The sequence below is a fragment of the Erinaceus europaeus genome, chromosome 20 (genome assembly GCF_950295315.1).
Source record: "Erinaceus europaeus chromosome 20, mEriEur2.1, whole genome shotgun sequence".
Lineage (NCBI taxonomy): Eukaryota > Metazoa > Chordata > Mammalia > Eulipotyphla > Erinaceidae > Erinaceus > Erinaceus europaeus.
The window spans coordinates 38,050,663-38,072,897 of NC_080181.1; the positions used below are offsets into that span (position 1 = coordinate 38,050,663).

Consider the following 22,235-nt stretch of genomic DNA (forward strand, 5'->3'; position numbering starts at 1 on the left):
ACAAAAGTTTAAACAACTTTTGATAAACAAAAGTTCTGGGACACATACATTCTGGTTCCCAGTAGGACTGGGGTTCAGAGCCTCCTAGTCATCTTCCCCTAGCCTCTCCCCCATCTGGAAGTACAGACTAAAGTTAGTTTTGGGATGCAGAAGGAAGGAGTTCTGGTTTTTATAATTGCTTCTCCACTGGACATGAATGTTGGCCATTGACCTTTACCCCCAACATGTCTGTACCTTTTCCTAGAAGGGTAGGGCTCTGGAGAGGTGAGGTCTGGGGACAGGTTAGCAAGGTCATCTGTCCAAGGAAGTCAGGATGGAATCATTGTAGTGTCTGCAACTTAAAAGGCAGTAAGATATAAAGCAGGACAAAATGTTTAATGAATGGGAGTCAAAGAGGAGGGATAGAGCCAATGAGAATAGGGACCCTAGGGTGGAAGCTGGATGTCTATTTTAGGTATGTTCCTAGGAGCCCAGGACTTTAGTAATCTTTGCTTGAGCTTGATAGATAACATGGAGGTTGACTCAAAATATTGTCTGGAAGGATGGTGTCAAAATGAAGACTAGAACTTGAAATCCAGGTTAGAGTAGAGAGTGGCTTCCAAACTCGAAAACATATATAAATACAATGAATTGTTTACCACATTGATCTGACTCAGGGCCCATGTATATTCATATTTATCATAGGAGCTTTTGTAACCTCTGCATCCCTATAAGTCTGAGCACCAAGTCCATGGCCACAACTAGGAACATTCTATGCTGCAGTCATTTTAGGACCAGTCTTCCTCGAGTGACAGAGTAGACTGAGTCAGCCTCCCTTTGGAGAGTGGGGCAGTCCTTACTATAGCTAGCTTATAGTGAGGATAAGGTCCTGGAGAGGCCCACAAAATGACTAATGATGACATTCCTGATAGAAGTGACTGGTGATGGTAAAGAGAGGGATATGTTAGAGGTCTAGGCCCATAGTATCTATGAGAGGATCCAAGACATCCAGGACTAGGCCTCAGGTGATGAGGTGGCCTAGTATTAGCCAAAATTGCCATCATTAAGTGAGCCAGTCTCTTGCCCCTTTCCAGTTTTTGTAGTCTTTTTGCCTAACAAGCTTAGACTTTCTCCCAGTTGTTAAGATCTTGAATGTGTTAAGTTTTGCTTCAGACTGTACCCATTACAAACTGAGTCTAACTGAGGTGGACACAAGAAATAGAGTAATTTGAAGTATTTATTCACACAAGCACATAGAATAGCCATTATTACAAATTTACACATGTACAGACACAGAAATTGTCACATACACACACACACACACACACACACACACACAGACACACACACACACACACACACACGGACCTCAGGAGAGTTGAGCCCCACCCCACCCCCGAACCCCCACAAGCCAGAGTGCCAAAAGTGGCCCCATCACCTGGGAAAGAAAGGCCCAGAATTCTCAAACCCATGCCTATTTATAATGGCCAGGAACAGGATGGTCACTCTTATCTAAAGGTGCAGAGGGGCAAAGGGGCCTTTTTCAAGCAAGGGTACATTCCACACCTTTAAGTTATACATTCCAAAGTGAAAGTGTAGGTTCCAAACCTTTATCTAAGTCATACATTCCAAACTCTATCTATGGCACCAATCTTTATCTTAGCAAAGCAGGTAAACAGAAGCAGAATGAGCGGGAATATTCAAATTTAAACTGTCACATAAACATTAATTTGTATCACCATCACTCTTGCAGACTAGTTATTTATAGTTGCCCAGATGGCCTCAGAGTTCCTGGGGGAGATGTTAGCTTGTTTCAACTTTTACTGTCTTTTACTTGAAAAGAACCAAGTTCCCAAGATGGAAGAACTCTCAAAATGGGGAGCTCTTGCTCTCAAATGTCATTTGTTATATCCAAACCAGTATTAGGTTTATGAAGTCTAGCCTTGTTACTCACAATTTTATCACTGGTCATTAACCTGTACATCCTCAGTTTTCTCTATATACACTGCTAATGCTTTCTGTGAAAAATTATATTTCCCCTGTCATTAATGGGAAGAATAAGGAATAGAAATCCATACCTGGAGATCTCAGATACTTAAAGTTTTTTAATAGCATAAGTACCATGGGATTACTCCTCCTGGGACTTTTGGTACTTTTAGCTTTGGGTTATAATATTTCTGTTCTTTTTTAAAGATACATTTTTCTTTTACTTTATTTACGTTGGATAGAGACAGAGAAAAATTGAGAGGGAAGGCAGAGATAGATAGATAGATAGACACCTGCAACCCTGCTTCATCACTGATGAAGCTTACCCCCTGTCCCCTCTACTCCTCCCTGCAGGTGGGGACCAGGGCCTTGAACTGGGGTCCTGCATGCTGTAACATGTGCTTTTAACCAGGTGCACCAGCATTTGGCCCTAGGGTCATAATACTTCTGAATCAATGCCTTGGTTGTGTTTTAATTCTTCAATATCAATAACTTGAACAGTGATAGTTGAGGTCATGCCACCATGGCAACAGTTTCCAGGGTTACCTGGCAGAGAAAATCCAGTGATAGAGCTGATAACTCCCCTTACATGTGAAGATGGTTAGCTATGTCTCCTATGCTCACAATCAATAGAAATTATTATTATAAATCATATGAATACATATACAGTTGATTTATACATATATCCATAAAAGATAATGAAAAATGGATAGAAATCCCCAAAGGACACAAAAGAGGATTTTGAAATTATCAAAGCTATAGACCAATCATAGAGAGAGTTTAATGGGTAGGGAGCATCTTTTGTCAAGTTCAAGGCCCAGGCTGGCATCATGTGGCAGGTGCTGTGGCATTGGAGAATCTCTGGTGTGGTGTTTCTCTTCTCTTTTGGCTCTGTCTGTCTGAATGAAAGTTGTTATAGAGTGGTAAATTCATGAACCTCAGATTCTGTCTCTCTCTCTCTGTCTACACACACACACACACACACACACACACACACACACACACACACCATATGAAAAGCTGCTTAGCCTGTTATACTTAAAATATACCTTTAAACCATAATGAAATGCCACTATATTCATACCTAATGGTTAACATTTAGGACTGATTGACAATGCCAGGGGTTTGTAGGTGACTTAGTGGTAGAGCACACACATTAGCATGTACAACAACCCAGTTATGAATCCTGGACTACCACCCGGGAAAGCCTCCCAGGATGAGGGAGGAAAAATTATGAGTGGTGCTTCAGTTTCTTTCTTTCTCTGTCTCTTTCTCTTCCCCTCTCTGTCATTCTCTATCTAGAGTGAATAAAAGAAAAAGAAATGGCTACTAAGAGCACTGGAGTCATGTAGGCACTGAGGCCCAGCCATAACCTTGCTGACAATAAAAAGAAAAATACAGTGCCAGAGAATGTAGAGTAGCAGGAGGTATCATATACCTGATATATGCTGGTAAGACTGTAAATTTGTCTTGTGACATTGGGAAATGATAACTACAGTTAAAGTGAATGAATACCAACTGCTGGAAAGTTTGTGCTTCCTTCTGTGTTCAACAGAAATACTTGTGCATGAATACCAAAAGACATGCCTGAGAATGTTTGTAGCTCTGTGACATATGATGGCCCCAAACTGGAAACAATTATCTATCCACTCTAGGATAGATAAATACACTGCAGGATAATCATGTACATAGGAATAAAAATAATATGTCACTGAGAGTGTTCAGAACATGACTGAATTCCATAAACATGTTGGATAATAGATAAACCCAGTAGCAGACCACATGCTACTAATAATTAGTGATTCCACTAATAAAGGACAGGCAACTATACTCTAGTGTTAGGAACTGGGAGATAGAAGGAGAGTGTAAGAAATGGAAGGAGATCTGATTAGGCATTTGGAATATTGCTAATGCTCTTTTTCTTTCTGTTAGGGGAGGTTAATTCAGTGTGCTTCCTCTTAGTTGAGATTCATTTAAAATTGATGTTCTTTCTTGCATGTATATTTAATTCAAATATTCATAAACAAATGAAATGAATATATTCACTGTATTACTCAGGAACCTGCTAAAAGATGGGTAATATACTTCAACACAGTCATTTCAATAGAATTCACTAATGAGATGTTTAGTGAGTTGCTGGCAAAGTAAAGGAGTCCACAAAGATGATGTCTTGGGACTTTTTTGTGTATGTTTGGGGGAAGAAAGTGTGTTTGGGAAAGAGAGTGTGGAGAGGGAATGAAGATTATTAGGAACTAGATGGATATGAAAAGAGCTTTGTGTGGGAGCCGGGTGGTAGCTCAGCAGGTTAAGCTCACATGGTGCAAAGTGCAAGGACCAGCTTATGGATCCCGGTTTGAGCCCCTAGGTCCCCACCTGCATGGGGGTTACTTCACACACAGTGAAGCAGGTCTGTATGTGTCTATCTTTCTCTCCTCTCTGTCTTCTCCATCTCTCTCAATTTCTCTCTGTCTAAAAAAAAAAAAGAGAGAGCTTTATGAGGGGCTGAACCAGGTAGTGGTACACTTGGTTAAGGGCACACATCACAGTGTGCAAGGACCCAGGTTCAAGCCCCTCGTTCCCACCTGCAGGGGGAAGGCTTTGTGAGTGGTGAAGCAGGGCTGCTAGTGTCTCTCTTTCTCTCTCCCTATCACCCCCCTCCTCTCAATTTCTGGCTATCTCTATCAAATAAATAAATAAATAAATAAATAAAATAATAAAAAAATTAAAAAAGAGCTTTGTGACCATCACCAAAAACCATGTAGAGAGAGCCGGTGGTAGTGCACCTGGTTGAGCACACCTGTTACAATGTACAAGGACCAGGGTTTGAGCCCCTGCTTCCCATCTGTGGGAGGGCAGGGGAGGGGAGAAGCTTTGCAAGTGGTGAAACAGGGCTGTAGTTATCTTTCTTTCTCTTTCCCTATCACCCCATTATTGATTTCTGGGTATTTCTATCCAACAAGTACATAAAGATTAGAAAAAGAAAACTATGTAGGGGAGCCAGGAAGTGGTGCATGTGTTACAATGAGCAAGGACCTGGGTTCAAACCCACAGTTCCTTCCTGCACAGGGGAAGCTTTGCAAGTGGTGAAGTAGTGCTGCAGATCTCTCTCTTTCTCTCCCCTTCCCTTTATTCTCTATTTCTGGCTGTTTCTATCCAATAAATAAATAAATATTAAAACAAAAGCTACATAGGGAGGAATGTAAATAATAAGTATCTGGTGTGTTCCCTTGCCCCAACTCCATCTCTATTGGGGATCCCCTTTGCCACAGTCCAGCTGGATTAATGGCTATGTTGAGACCCACATGTCAGCCTCCAGAGCAGAGCGTGGTTAGGGATGGTGTAGCATGGACAGGAATGGGTAACTCAGCAGTGTCCACTGCTCCTATGTTCATCTAACAGTACCGGTGGAAAACTATTTGAGGCAGAATGTTTGGCATCAGAATCACTAATGTTTTAATTCACTTTATTCTTTCTAATCTTTTAAACTACTGACTTTATGCATTTATAGTGTTTCCTGGGTCTGATTACTACGGAAAGGAAGCCTTGAGATTTATTTTGAGCTTTGATATAATAGCCATTGCCAGGACCTTGGTGTTTTACAGTCACTTCCCCATCTGGAGAATGGGAATATGGAACAGATTACTCTGGTCCTAAGCTTCATTTCCAGTACTGAGTATATAATAACCATGGATACCTACTCTGAGCCTCTGTGATTGTAAGGACTGAGTCATCTTATGTAGACAGAATCTTGGAAATAGTTCCTGTTATGTGATTGAGTACAACATGAAGGCAAAGTTTAGGTTAGTTTAGGCCTGTTTAGGCTGATTGCTTAGCAGCTGGAGAAAACACAGGATGATGGTCTTGCTTCTGAAGGGCTTTAAAAGGAAACACAAAGGACTTTCCTTATGAGAGGAAGTCTATGTATTCTATGTAATCATTGTGCAGGTAGTGGGATGCTCCTTCCTTTGGTGGCAGACACTTGACCTATGTGTGCATGAAAATCAAACTAAATTCTTCAGTGACTCAGCTCATTGTAACTGCTAATCCAGTTCCGTCCAGCAGGCCAGCCCTAATTACCCACCCAGCTGTGGAGGGAGCATTCCAGGAGGAAACTTGCTCAGTATTTAGGTACATGGCAGATTCAGTGGAAAGTTTACAACTACCCTGCGGAGGACCAGAAAGAAAGTTTCATTGAGTGGGATGCCTGCCTTGCCTTGTGTAGGACCTAGGTTCAAGTTCCAGCACCACATAGAAAATGCTATGGTGCAAATCAAGACAACTATGAGATATCACTTCACTCCTGTGAGAATGTCACACATCAGAAAAGGTAACAGCAGCAAATGCTAGAGAGGGTGTGGGGTCAAAGGAACCCTCCTGCACTGCTGGTGGGAATGTCAATTGGTCCAACCTCTGTGGAGAACAGTCTGGAGAACTCTCAGAAGGCTAGAAATGGACCTACCCTATGACCCTGCAATTCCCCTCCTGGGGATATATCCTAAGGAACCCAACACATCCATCCAAAAAGATCTGTGTACACATATGTTCTTGGCAGCACAATTTGTAATAGCCAAAACCTGGAAGCAATCCAGGTGTCCAACAACAGATGAGTGGCTGAGCAAGTTGTGGTATATATACACAATGGAATACTACTCAGCTGTAAAAAATGGTGACCACCATTTTCAGCCGATCTTGGATGGACCTTGAAAAAATCATGTTGAGTGAAATAAGTCAGAAACAGAAGGATGAATATGGGATGATCTCACTCTCAGGCCGAAGTTGAAAAACAAGATTAGAAAAGAAAACACAAGTCGAACCTGAAATGGAATTGGAGTATTACACCAAAGTAAAAGACTATGGGGTGGGTGGGTGGGTGGGGAGAATACAGGTCCAAGAAAAATGATGAATGAAATAGTGGGGGTTGTATTGCTAAATGGGAATCTGGGGAATGTTATGCATGTAAAAAAAAAAAAAAAAGAAGTAGAAACGCAAAGCAGAAATTGACTGAGTTTGGAGTATGGCACCAAAGTAAGAAAGCAGAAGTATACTAGAGTTTACAGTGAGTACCTCCCTAATACTTCCTCTCCACTTTTCCAAGCTTTGGGTCCATGATTGCTCAACAATTTGTTTGGCTTTGTATGTTAACTCTCTTTTCAGTCACCAGGTTCCAGGTGTCATCAGGATGCCGGCCAGACTTCCCTGGATTGAAGACACCACCAATGTGTCCTGGAGCTCAGCTTCCCCAGAGACCCATCCTACTAGGGAAAGAGAGAGGCAGACTGGGAGTATGGACTGACCAGTCAACGCCCATGTTCAGCGAGGAAGCAATTACAGAAGCCAGACCTTCTACCTTCTGCAACCCTCAATGACCCTGGGTCCATGCTCCCAGAGGGATAGAGAATGGGAAAGCTATGGGGGAGGGGGTGCGATATGGAGATTGGGCGGTGGGAATTGTGTGGAGTTGCACCCCTCCTACCCTATGGTTTTGTTAATTAATCCTTTCTTTAATAAAAAAATAAAAAAAAAATAATAATAATAAAAAAAAAAAGAAAATGCTATGGTGGGTCCCAGTGGTGGCACACCTGGTTGAGCACATGTTACAATGCACAAGGACCTAGGTTCGAGCTCCCCTACCCCCACCTGCAAGAGGAAAGCTTTGTGAGAGGTGAAGCAGGGCTACAGGTGTCTCTCTGTTTCCCTCTCTATCTCCTCCTTCCATTTGATTTCTAGCTGTCTCTATCCAATAAACGAAGGAATAAAGACAAAAATTAACAATGCATTAAAAAAAGTACAATGGCTACAGAAGAGTATTTAGTGCTAAGGTGTATCTCCCCTTTCTCTACATCTCTGACTCCCTCCTCTCCTTCCTCTTCCCCACTTTTCTTCTTTCTCTTCCTTTCTACTCTCTGTCTCTCTCATTGATTGTTTAAAAGTGTTCAGGAGCAGTAAAATTACGCATGTGCAAGATCCTCCTCATCTCCCCCCAACACACATATCACCACCACCACCACTGAAACTACTTGTGGATTAAATAAAAGTCCTGTGTGGTAAATCTCACCTATTTGAGGCATTTCATAGCCAATGCATATGAGATACAAACCAAAGGGAGATAGGGTGACTTATACTTTACGTAGTCACAGCACATGTGAGAGTTTTGCTGGGTTGAGGAATGAACATGAGTCAGGTTGAGACAATCACCAGAGGTACATCCTATGTGACACGAGACAAATAAGATGATCAGTTCATCTTAATGAAAGGGAGGGGATTCTTCAGCATGGTTTTACCTTGGATCAGCATCAGTGCAAAAATGTCCAGAGCAAGGAGCATGTATGAAACAACTTTTTGGAGCTGTGAAAGTCTTCCATCCAGAGACTGACTGAACACAAGAAAAACCCAAGTTGGTGGAGTGGAAAAAAAAAATCCTCACAGGCTGGGAACTGAATCCTGGTTTTACCCCATGAGCTGTGGGGTTTGTAGAAAGCCAGCTGATCTCTAGGATTAATGGGCTGGACAAGGGGAGTTCTGTGCCAATGAAGCTGCTCAGTGTATGGCACAAATCTCTGTCCTGTCCTCTTTTAAATCATATCCTCCAGGGACTTAGGAATGCAGGACAAGTGGCCTATTTGACTTTTCATTCTGTATCAAAACTCAGCCCTTTTGGAAATGTGAATAAGAAAGGGAAGATTTCCTTTTTAAGGACTTTTGGTGAGAGCTGAATACCTGTTCAATGAGAGGGTTGTTAGAAACACCACAGGATGTTCAGACAGTTCAGCTAATTGTGTCTGTTTAGCCTGACTCCTTTCCATACAACTGGACTTTTAATTTCTTGAGACGCCTCCATGGTGTGTTGTTAGACTTGGTAATCGAATGTGAAGCTGGAAATTGTGATGGTCCCACCAGCCAGCAGGCTTCCCTCCCTGGATGCTATGACAGAATTCACTTTGAATTCATCTTTGTCACTGTCACAGCCAGCACCCAGACAGAACAGAATGAAATGTTGCTGAAAGTGACCTGGGGTCCTGTTGGAAGCAGCTGTTGGACTCCTCAGTGAAGGTCCTGATGGCATCAGTGGACATGCTTGTTCCTGAGCAGTCTGATTAGTGCCACTAGCCCTGCAAGCCACACAATTAAAATCAAGGGGTGGAGGTGGGGTGTAAGGCTCTTTGCAGGGCTGAGGTGAGGCTTCAATCAGAAGTCAATCATTAAAGAGTTCCTTTCTGACATGACCTATTTGTGAAGCAGAACCTTTTCTGAAACTGGATTGATGCTATGACAGGAATTTTGACAAGAAGAAAAATCTGGCCTCCACATAGACTAAGGGGAAAATAGAACTATGAAGAGAGTCCCAGAGCATACTCATCTTCCTGTTCTGATTAGAAATTCTCATAGAATTCTGGGAAATATTTTGGGTTATTATTTTTTTACTGACTCTTAGGAATTCTTTTTAATTTTTTTTTAGTGATTTAGTATTGATTTACAAAATTATAAGATAGCATAGGTATAATTCCACAAATTTCCCACCATCAGAGTTCTATGCCCCCATTGCCTCCATTGGAAACTGCATTAGTTCCCCCAAGATCACAGATATGGGTTGACTATTAAAACTATCTATATTTATATATATTTGCCCACTTTTTTCTTTTTTAAAAAACATTTTTATTCATTTATTTTTGGATAGAGACAGAGAGAAATCGAGAGGAAGGGGGAGATAGAGAGGGAGAGAGACACCTGCAGCCCTACTTCACCATTCATGAAGCTTTCCACCTGCAGGTTGGGACCAGGGGCTTGAACTGGGTCTTTGCTCACTGTAATGTGTGAACTTAATCAGGTGTGCCATCACCTGGCCCCTACTCATTTTTCCCCCTATGGTCCTGCCTTCTCTTTCTTTCTAAGTCGTACCTAGATCACACGTTCTTCTGATTATCTTTCCCTACCCACCCCACTATACAGCTAAGCAAACAATGAGATGCTTTTCCTGGTTGTAAAAAAAAGCATTAGGGCATGTGCAGATTGGTGTCTTTTTTCTTACTGAGATTAAAAAAATATATAAAAAGACAGTATGGTAATGTGTATTTAGGGGAACAATGAAGGAATTTACCACCAGATGTAATGCATCTGTTAAAGGAGTGTCTATTTGACTTTTTATTAGGGGGTTAATGGTTTGTAGTTGAGGGGAGGGGAGATAGCATAATAGTTATGCAAAAAGACTTTCTTTCCCGAGACTCCAAGGTCCTAGGTTCAATCTCTCTCACCACCATAAGCAAGAACTGAGTAGTGCTCTGGTAAAACAAAACAAAACAAAACAAAACAAAACAACACAAAACAAAACATACGTAGTGTACAGTTGTTGACACGTGGGTACATTTTTAAAATTTCTTCATGACAGGTATCTGCAATACATTTCTACCCCCAACTTCAGTTCATTCCCACCACCAGATACTAGGACCCCAAATCTCTCCACTCCTCATTACCCTCTGTCCTCCTTTCCCAGAGTCCTTTGCTTTGGTGCAATACACCAAGCCAGTCCAAGCTTGACTTTGTGTTTTCCCTTTCTATTCTTGTTTCTTAAGTTCCTCCTATAAATGAGGTCCTGTGTTATTCATCCTTCTTGTTCTGGCTTTATCTCACTTAATGAGATTCCTTCAAGCTTCACCCAAGATGAGACAAAGAAGATGATGTCATCATTTTAACAGCTGAGTAGTATTCCTTTCTTCACTATGTGTGGGGAGCTCTGGGGAGTTCAGAGAATGTTTGGAAGCTTATTCAGGCATATTATAGATAAGCTGGGCTTTACAGCTTCTTTTCCTAGAAAACCACAGTGGTTTCTGTCTGTGGGACAAACTCTTTCACACCTATACTCAGGTCTCCCACATTCTGAATGGCAATGCGCCTCCCAAACAGGGCTTCATCCTTCCTTCATTTTTCACTATCTCAAACAAATCACTTGAAATTTGGCATTTGCTCCATTTTTTTAAATGCGAAATTCAGTGACATTAACTCTACTCAGGTTGTTATATAGTCAACGTGGTGATCTGCTTCTAAAACATCCTATTAACCCAAACAAAAATTCTTTAACCATTAAGCAATGACTCCTCATTCTCTTCCACTCACCCTCATCCCATGGTAACCACTAATCTATCATCACCATGATATTCCAGACATACTATTTAAGTGGAATTGTACAATACTTGATTTTTTTTTTTTTTTTTACTGTCTCTGGCTTTTTTTTCACATGGGAGCATCTGCTTTAGGGGAGTTTCATGAACAGTGGAGAAATATTGTGGCACCTCTCCTTTCTCTGCCCCTCTCTCTCTTTCTTCTTTTCTGTCTTACACCTTCAATCTAAAAACAAAACAAAAATGATCAGTACCAGAGCAATGGGATCCTATAGACTCAGAGTGCCCGGTTATCATGCTGGTGGAAAATAACTCATTTATTTCCTCCTATTGTGTATCTCAACTCCATTTTCTTTATTGAGTTATTTGTTGATGGATATAGATATCTTCTACCTTTTGGATGTTCTGACTAATGCTGCTGTGAAAACTGGTATAAAAACATCTGTTTGTATCCCTGGTTTGGGTTCTTTTGGATATGTGACTGGGGGTGGAATTGCCGGCCCATCTGGTGATTCTGTAGTTAGGTTTTTTGAGTTACCACTAAACTTTTTCACATTCCTTTACATTCCCACCAGCAGTACATTTACTGATGATAAAATAAAAAATGAATTGGCTATTGATCTGCCCAGCAACATTGAAGGCTTAGTAAGATTTGCTGAATAGAGCAAATACATGAAGTTCATGCTGTAGGAGAGCATTTATAAGAAATATAAAAAAAATTATGAACTAATCAGCAATGAAAGAAAGGTGAATGATCTCATGGGGGTGCCATGACAGGACGTGCTAGAGGCATTACAAGAACACAGGTTTATTCAGTTTCTGAAGGGATGTGCTCATTTCATTGTTTTGATTTGTAGAGTATATCTGTGAGTGTAAATGAGTCAAAATAAATTATACATTTAAAATATGTTAAGCTTGCAGATTTTTGATTATTATCAATTAAAAACAAGCAATAGGAAGATGCAAAGTTAGTGTGTTAACAACAGAACCACATCTGAATGTCCATTCATTTATTTTTCAGGGTGGATTGCTATTCTGGGTGCCATCTGGCTGCTAATTTTAGCTGATATCCATGATTTTGAGATAATTCTACACAGAGTGGAATGGGCAACCCTTCTATTCTTTGCTGCACTCTTTGTTCTGATGGAGGTAAGATTTAAGAGCTTTTGTAATATTATCCTTTACCTTTTTGTTCATGCTGGGACTCAATGCCTGCTCAATTCCACTGTTTCTGGTGGATATATACATTTTTTTTCTTTTCTCTAGAAAGAGGGTAAAGCTCAACTCAAGTCTTTTCAGTATTCCTCAGTTGGGTTGGTTGCCTTTAAAAAAAAATTAAAATTTGTTTTTGCCTCCAAGGTTATTGCTAGGGCTCAGTGTAGGCACTATGAATCCACAGTTCCTGGTGGCTATTCTTCCCCTGCCCCCCATTTTATTGGACAGGACAGAGAGAAATCAAGAGAAGAGGGGAAGCTAGAGAGGTAGACAGAAACATAGAAACCTGCAGTCTGCTTCACCACTTGTGAAGCTTCCCCCCTCCAACCCCCCCTGAAGATGGGGAGTCAGGCTCAAAGCTGGATTCTTGTGTGGGTCCTTGTGCTTAGTATATGTGTGCTTAACTGAATGTACCACCATCCAGTCCTTTGATTGTCCCTTTGTTGCCCTTTTATTGAGTCATAAAAGACATTTATGTCATTTTAAATACCCTTGAGTTCCTTTTCATTTTCATACTGCTATGTTTTGAAGGGCAGTTATAAGTTCTGCATTTTTATGCTAAATTATAGCTATGTTGTATTCTTTAATGCTAATTTTGAATGCATTAATTGGCTTAGTTTTATATTCTGATTGTACAGTGCCATTATGTAAAAATACAATTCATTTTTTGGATGTATGTATGATGAGAACATTCTGAACTTTTAAAAAATATTTCATTTTTACTAGTGATTTAGTTGTAGTTTACAGGATTATAAAATTATAAGAGGTATAGTTCCACACCAAACCTCCACCCTAGTTATGTGTCCCTTTCCTCTGAGCCAATAACTGACATATTAATAGTTCACATAGTCTTAGAAACAGCAGTTTGACTATGTATATGTACATTTATCTATAGCAAATTCATTTGTTTCAATTCTCTATATTCCACATATAAGCAAAACCATCTGTTAGTTGTCTTTCACCTTCTTACTTAGTAAGCATAATGACCTCCAGTTTCATCCATTTTATCCTCAGGGGCATAATATTAGTTTTAGAAATTGTAAAATAGTATGCCATTGAGTATATATCTCATATACTCTTTTTAATATATAATTAATTAGTGATTTAATATATATATGTATATTAGGAGAAATAGAACTAGAATGAGAGCATCATTCTGACACATTCAGTGGGAGGGATATAACTTAGAACCTTATGTTTGTGAATTCAAGATTTTGTCCATTGCATTACTCCCAGGCCAAACATTAGATGTATATTTTTTTGGTTCAACATGTGTTATCTCTGAGACAGACATTGTCCTAAGTGTTAGAAAATACAAATTAAGAGGAAAAGACTTTTTAAAAGATATTTTTCCTTTCTATGACAGAAATTGATATAGGAGGGGGAGCTAGAGGGCAAGAAGCATACCTGCAGACCTGCTTCCCCACATGTGAAGCATCCCTCTTATAGGTGGGGATCAGGGTCTGAACCCAGGTAATATGTACACATTATGGAGTGGGCCACCACCCAGTCCCCTTTTTTGTATTTTCTAGGTTCCATCTCTTCTTGTTCTAGCAAGGGCTGGAATGTAGATTGGAAGAGAGAAGCCACAAATTTATGCAGGGCCTTTCAGAACCAAAAGGGAAGTTTATATATTCTTTTCTTAAAATAATTTTTTTATTTATTGTTAATATTTTGTTACAAGACTGTAAGATTACATTGTATATTTCTACACCACACCTACCACCAAAGTTCTGTATCCTCACCCTCTCACCTGTCAGTGATAACCACCATAATTCTCACAAGTCTTACAGTTTACTTGCTTCTGTTTTGTTTGGATTTTTTATTTTTTTTGGCAAGTTCATGTAAATCAGATCTCTAAAACCCACATATGAGTGAAACCATCTGATAGTTGTCTGTAATTTCTTCACTTACCTCCAGTTCCATCCATTTTGTCCCAAAGGACAAAATATTAATATTTTTATTTATTTTGAATAGAGACAGAGAAATCTAGAGGGTAGAGGAAGGGAGAAAGGGAGAGAGACACCTACAACCTTGCTTCATCACTTATGAAGTTCCCCCCTGCAGGTGGTGACTGGGCGCTTGAGCCCAGGACTTTGCACACTGTAATGTGTGCACTCAACCAGGTGCACCACCATCCAGCCACAGGAGTTTATATATTCTTATGGTGGGCTCAGAACCTCTGCAAATTCATCCTCTTTGTACCAAATTTTATTTTACAACTGACTGTACACCCTTAGGCCAATTTCTGGGGAATGGAACTGCAGAACTCTTCATGTGGATGTTCTAAAATTAAACCTTTTTTTGGTTTATGTTTTCTCTTTAGAGGCCAATGACTGGCTAGAAATAATTGCAAAGCAACATGATTTACTTCAGTAGCTAGATTTCCTAAAGGGGTCTTTCAAAGGTCATTTATCTCCTAGGAACATGGCAAAGTAGTCTGCAGCAAAGTAAAACCATTAGTATGGTCTTTAAAATTGATCTGGCATGTTTTACAAATACCATGATATTTCAAACTTTTTTTCCCTTTCCTTCTGTGCACTTAGGTACATCAGCTAGTCAGCATTTTCTAGTGTTAATTTTATTCTCCAATTTCTTTGTGTGAGAGCAGAGTGATAATTAAAATACCCACTGTAGTTCAAAATTGTTATAATCCTCAGCAGATGTTCCAAGAGGCGGTGGGAGCTATGTAACTCCCCTCCCCCTCTCTGAGCTATATCCTAGACTGGATCTGTTATGACCATGAATGAGGCCAACGACTGTTGTTTTGTTTTGCTGCCAGTCTTATCACTGTGACTCGGTGCCAGCATTTCAAATCCACCACTACTCCCAGCAGCTATATTTCCCCCTCCCTCCATACTTGTCTTTCTTTTTAAAATATCTATTATACTTGATAGGACAGAGAGAAATTGAGAAGGGAGGGGACATAGAGAAGGAAAGAGACAGAGAGACACTTGCATACTTGCTTCACTGTTCCTGAAGCATACCCCGGTGTGTGTGTGTGTGTGTGTGTGTGTGTGTGTGTGTGGGGTGATAAGGGGCTCAAAACCAAGTCCTTGTGCAAGGTAATATATGTGCTTAACTAGATGTACCACTACCAGACCTCTAATGATTATTTTTTGAAAAGAGCTGTATAATGCTCATCCTCCTAGATAATTATTTGTATATTATTTTGGACTTCTGCATTCTTTATTTTTCTTATATTTCCTTTATAGCTCATTTAATTTCCTATAACTGCCTTTTGTTTTTATCTGGGCAATTTAGTGAATCAAACTGATTAAGTACCTTGATATTGGGAAAGGCTGTTATGTCTCAGTTTCTTCTCATTATACTCATTGTTTGGCAGTTCTGTCCTAGTGATAGGAACCAAGTAGTTTCTGCAGGTAAACACTAAATTGAGAGACTTATCTAGCTGTTTCTTTAGGATTTGTCTCTGAATAGATTAAACTCATCACAATAATTCAGAGTATAATTTTACAAACTTTACTCGTACTGATTTTGTAAAAGTTTTCTGACAACTATATAAAGATATCTAAAAAAAATAGACTTCATCTGTGTCTGAAATTAACAAAACTAGCCTGGAAAGGGTTCCACTTTCTAATAATCAAAAATAACTCAGAAATAGATCTAGTAACTAGATCTAATTTTAGTAACTAAACTAAAATTGAAATGGAGTCTGGGTGAGGAAACCAACAGGAATGGTTGCTGACTACAGTTAAGTGATTGGAAGTTCAGCTTTGAGCTTACCACCCAGTGCTGCAGAAAGTCAAGTATTGTTACATCCACTTCTGCAGGAAGTTAGAAGGCTTATTTATTACTGCTTTATTTTTATTAGAGTCAAAAGTCTCTCAATTTCCTTGTTTCTGGGAATATTTAAACTGATAGAAGGGAAGTATTGCTAAACCCAGAGATGGATTCTGGGGAAAACAGGATGGTGTCTGAGACCATCAGATCATCCTCTCTCCTGAATCATGAACTCCAGGATCATGATGAACTTTGGGTGAATTTTCTCCTAAAACAATGATTGTAACAGATCTTAGCCATCCTCATTATCTTGAAGGAGCAATGTGAGCAGGAGTGAGTTCAAGGTATGAGTCTCTGCTTGATTTCTTTATACAGTTTTATTATATTAACTTGTTCCTTGCAAAGCAATTCCTAACCAGAGCACAGAGTTATTACTGTTGTCTAACTCAATTTATCAGTTTCAAGTCACTGCCTCCCTCTAGGTTCATGTCATTTAGCCCTGTCCCTTTAGGGTTATATTACATTATGTCTTTCATTCTCAACCCCTATGATTTGAACTAACTCCTCAGTATAATGTACTATTCTATCACAATTACTGTATCTTACTGACACAATAGTATTAGTCTAGAGCATCAAAAGAGGATTGAGATATGTATTTTTTTTTCTTATGACTACATTTTGAGGATTGCTTTAAGCAGTGTACAAATTGTGGTTTTTCTAGGAAGTTTAGAGTAGCCTAGAATGCTGAGGGTTTAGGATCCATGAAGTTTCTAAGTCTAATCTTTTTTTTTTTTTTCTAAGTCTAATCTTAACAAAGACCATGAATAGAATTCCCTTTCCAGGGAACTACTGCAAGGTAGCCCAGTATTTCTTTGGACAGAATTTGAACCCAAAGGAAACAATTAACTGGGATACCCCTTCTGATCATAATTTTTTAAAACAGGCAAAAACAGTTATGAGTCATTTTAAGATGTTATCAACTTAGTTTTATTTCATCTGCTGTAGTTTTGTTCCTAGTCATCTTCATTCAATATATAACTCTGCTCCTCTTTTCATGACCAGTTTACAGCTTCATCATCCAGAACTTCCTTGTATCTGGATGCCTTCTCTGACATAGTATAGAAGTAGATGGAGTGGGAGATTTTTCCCATTCTGGGAATTCCATAGGGTATGACTCCATAGGGCACTGGTATATATGTGAGTGTGTGTGTGTGTGTGTGTGTGTGTGTGTGTGTGTGTGTGTACACCAACCTCAGGTCAAGCCTTCCATTTCAGGTTAACAGGTTATATTTAGCATAATGTTTGAGAGCATAAGCTTTAGTATCAAAGCAATCCATGTTCAGATTCTAGTTTTGCCATGTCCTAGTTAGTGAGTTTTAAGTTTATTAATGTGAATGTTGCAGTGCTGCTTACACTAATGAGGTCATTAAAAAGTACTGAATAATGTGTTAACACTCAGAACCTTCTAATTATTTTCATTAGTCATTTTAATTAAAATGTTGATTCAATCTATACATGTAACAAACCAGTCCCAGTATAAATGGAAAAGTGTGAAGCATGTACCACACGAACCTTACATACCTGCCTCTTTGCCTCAGGAGTCATTCTTTTTGTATTATTTTATTAATTCATTTCTTTATTTATAGAGACTGAAAGAAAAGGAGGGGACAGATAGGAAGAGAGAAGGAGGAAACCTGTAGTTCTGCTTTATCACTTGTGAGGCTTCTGCCCTACAGATGAGGACTGAGGGCTTGAAGCTTGAACTTGGATCCTTGTCCATGGTAACTTGTGTATTGAACTAGGTACACTCCCACCCAGCCCCTTCTTTTTTGTTATTTTATTACTACTATTATTATTATTACCTGCAGGATTAGTGCTAGGACTTGGTGCTGGTACTATGAATCTATTGCTCCTGGAATCCATTTTTTTCCATTTTATTTGACAGGATACGGAGAAATTGAGAGGGAAACGGGAGTTAGAGAGAGGGAGAGGGAATTGTAGACACCTGCAGACTTGCTTTACCTCTTGTGAAGTGTCCCCTCTGTAGGTGGAGAGCCGGGGACTTGAACCCAGATCCCTGCATAGGTCTTTGAACTTAGTACTATGTAAGTTTAACCAGGTGCACCACCGCCCACCCCATTGTTATTATTTTTTAAATTATGATTTTTGTTTGCATTTTCCCTTCAAGTTGATTTTTATTAGAAGTTCTTTTTTTTCCCTTTGATATAGTAAGAAACAGAGATAGAAAAGGAGAAAGGAGAGACACCTGCAGTACTACTCCACTGCTCACAGAGCTTCTCCCCTGCATGAATCTGTGCATGATAACGTGTACCCACTGTACCAGGTGCACTTCCACTCAGTCCCGTAATAGAAGATCTTTGAAATTTTTCAGATAAATGAGTATTTTTTAACTTTTTGTTAGAGATTTTTTAATTCTATTGCATTATAATCTTTTTTTATTTAAAAATATTCCTATTTTATGCAAGCTAACTGAGTTTTTTAACTTAATATGTCAAGACGTTTTAAGAATGTTCTATGAGTACTGAGAATTTTTATTCTCTATTTTCAGGGCTTGGAGTTAAATATAAATTTATAACACCTATAGATTATGTTGTTTAAATATTATTTCTCTTTTTGTTTATGCAATAGGTCTTACATTAGATGTGGCATATTTGTCTTCAGTTATTGTTTTTCAGTCCTTGAATCTTTGTATCTTCTGTAGTTTTGACTTCATAAAAGTTGCCTTTCTGTCACTTAGTGTGTAAGCATTATATCTACTTGTAAATTGTGTCTTCTAGCATAAAAATAGCCTATGTTACATGTACTTTGATGTCAAGATTGCCACATCTGCTTTTTGTTTATGTGTTTTCATCTTCTTTGTATTCCTTTATTTTAAACATTTTGGAATCATCTTTTTTTTTTTTTTAACTTTGTAAGTGATTTAATGTTGATCTACAAAATTATGAGATAATGGGTATAATTCCACACTATTCCCACCACCAGAGTGAATGTAAGGTCTTGAAGAGGCCCACAAAAGGGCTTATGATGATATTCCTAATGATAGTGGAGAGAGGGTTCTAGAGTTCTAGAGTTCTAGGCTTATACTGTCTATGGGGGAATCTAAGGACTCCTTGAAATTAACTTATTTTTAAGAATACATCTAAATAACACAGAAGTGAATGTTATTTTATGCTTAATTGAAAACTTTTTTTTTGAAAGTTGAGTTTAACCTATTTGTATTGATTGACAGGACTTATAAGTTTAGTCTTAACTCTGACAAATATTGTTTGTTTATTGTGCGAGGTATGTTTATTGCTCTACCAGATATGTATTTCTTGGAATTTCAGTAATGACTTATTTGTATTATTTGGGAAAGGCTGTCATGTTGGCCTAATGGATACTTTTATACTTAAATCCTGTTTCATTTTTCAGTTTTCCCCCAGATATCCTTTATTACCTAGTAACACTCGTATATATAACACTGAGATTTTCCTGTTATCTTCTAAGTCTTCTCTCTCTTTTCTTTCTATGGAAGAGTCTGGGCTTCACACATGGGTGAGCTCACTGCTCTAGAATATTGTTTTTTAAATTTATTTGTTGGGGAATTAATGTTTTACAGTTGACAGTAAATACAATAGTTTGTGCATGCATAACATTTCCCAACTTTTCACATAACAATACACCCCCCCCACTAGGTCCTCTGTCATCATGTTCCAGGACCTGAACCTTCTAGAATATTTTTTTTATTTAGATAGAGGGAGAATCAGAGAACAAGACAGGTGCCATATCTCTAGAACTTCCCTAAGTGCCATAGAACCACACATGGGGCACTGGGGCTCAGACTTGGACCCTGTATATGACAGGGTGCAAGCCTTAACCAATGAACTAGCTCTCCACTTCCCATCACCTCTCCTTTTAGGTTGTATTGTTTCTGCTTTGTAATAACAGACAGTCATTTTCTGTTACTACCATACTTAATCCATATGTCACTAGTCCTCAGTTACTGACCTACTTATTCACTGACTGCTCAGAGTTATGATAAACTTTTTGATGAACTGGCGTTGTGGTGATGATGAAAACTTTGGTTCAGCTTCAAACATGTCATCTCATACCACCTCAGTTTCAGTTTCATCCCCCATTCTCACAATTGGTTGGTGTATACTATACTAGCATCTCCTCCTTCTCGTCTTTCTCCTCCTCCTCCTCTGTTCTCTACCACCACATGAGGCTTAGTGCCACTACTCCCAGAAACCATTTCATTTTCCTTTAGGCAGAGGATGAGAGACACAGAGCTATAGAGAGAGATATATAGAGAGAAGGAGAGACACCTCAGTCCTACTCCACTGCTCATGTAACTTCCCTCCTTCAGTGACAACATGTGGTAGCTGGGGCTCTAACCTGGTCCTAACACAAGGGGATGTATGTGCTCTGCTGGGTAAGTTACTGCCCAGGCTCTAAGATTGCCTGCCTGCCTGCCTGCCTGCCTGCCTGCCTGCCTTCCTTCCTTCCTTCCTTCCTTCCTTCCTTCCTTCCTTCCTTCCTTCCTTCTCCTTCCTTTCTTTCTTTCTCCCTCCCTCCCTCCTTCCCTACCTCCCTCTGTCCCTCTTTCCCTCTCCCCCTTTATTTTTATTCTTTTTTATAATTTTTTAAATTTCTTTAATGTTTTAAATTCCACAGTAAATACAATAGTTTGTACATGCGTAACATTTCACAGTTTTCCATATAACAACACAACCTCCACTAGGTCCTCTGTCATTCTTCTTGGATCTGTATTCTCTCCACCCCACAGTCATTTACTTTGGTGCAATATACCAGTTTCAGTTCAGGCTCTGCTTGTGCTTTCTTTTCTGATCTTTTTTTTTTTTTTCAACATCTGTCAGAGAATGAAATTATCCCATATTCATCCTTCTGTTTTTGACTTATTTCACTTAACATGAATTTTTCAAGGTCCATCCAAGATCAGTTGAAAACGATGAAGTCACCTTTTTAATAGCTGAATAGTATTCCATTGTATATATATATATATATACCACAACTTGCTCAGCCACTCATTTGTTGTTGGACACCTGGGTTGCTTCCAGGTTTTGGCTACTACAATTTGTGCTGCCAAGAACGTATGTGTACACAGATCTTTTTGGATGGGTGTGTTTGCTCCTTAGGATGTCTTTAAAATGTATGCAGAAAAGAATTCTGTCAATATTTTTCTCTAAGTACCTGAAAGTTTCTAGTATAACATTCTAAGTCCTTGATCCACGTGGAACTTACTTTTGTATTTGGTGAAATATAGTGGTTCAATTTCATTCTTCTGCTTGTTTCAACCCAATTTTTCTAGCACCATTTGTTGAAGAGATTCTGCTTTCCCCATTGAATAGTCTGGGCACCTTTGTCAAAGATTAGATGTCCATAGGTGTGGGGGCTTACTTCTGGGCTCTCTGTTCTATTCCACTGGACAATGTGTCTATTCATGTTCCAGTAACAAGCAGTTTTGATGACAGTGACCCTATAATACAATCTGAGATCTGGGAATGTGATGCCTCCAGTTCTGTTGCTTTTTTCTCAAGATTGTTTTGGTAATTCTAGGTCTTTTCTGGTTCCAGAAAAACATTTGTAGCATTTGTTCTATTCTCCTAAAAGTGTTTTGGGGATCTTGATGGGGATAAGCATTAAATTTGTATATGGCTCTGGGTAATATATTCATTTTGATGATGTTAATTCTTCCAACCCATGAACATGGAATATCTTTCTACTTCTTTGTGTCTTTTTCAATTTCCTTGAGTAGTGACTCATAATTTTCAGTATAGAAGTCTTTCATTTCTTTGGTTATGTTTACTCCTAGATATTTTATTGTTTTTGTTGCTATAGTAAAAGGAAGTTATTTCTGGATTTCATCTTCTTCTAACTTAGTGTTTGCATAGAGGAATGCCACTGACTTTTGAATGTTAATTTTGTAGCCTGATACCTTACTACATTGACTGATGATATCCAAAGATAATTGCTGCATTCCTTAGGTTTTTCTATGTATATTATCATGTCATCTGCAAATAGGGAGAGTTTGACTTCTTCTCTTCCAATCTGTATCCCTTTAATTCCTTGCTCCTGCCTGATTGCTTTGGCAAGAACCTTCAACACTATGTTGAAAAGTAGTGGTGATAATTGGCAGCCCTGTTTAGTACCTGATCTGTGGGGAAATGCTTCCAG

General features: G+C 39.1%; 1 protein-coding gene across 5 annotated transcripts in view; it reads left to right on the forward strand.

The window, feature by feature from the left end:
• The window catches only part of OCA2 (OCA2 melanosomal transmembrane protein), a 452,195-nt gene that overhangs the window by 207,236 nt on the left and 222,724 nt on the right, over window positions 1–22,235 (forward strand). For all 5 annotated transcript variants that reach the window (XM_060179243.1, XM_007533891.2, XM_060179245.1 and 2 more), the window contains one exon: window positions 12,100–12,227. In XM_060179243.1, coding sequence (XP_060035226.1) covers window positions 12,100–12,227 — 128 coding nt within the window. The remainder of the gene's footprint in view (window positions 1–12,099; window positions 12,228–22,235) is intronic.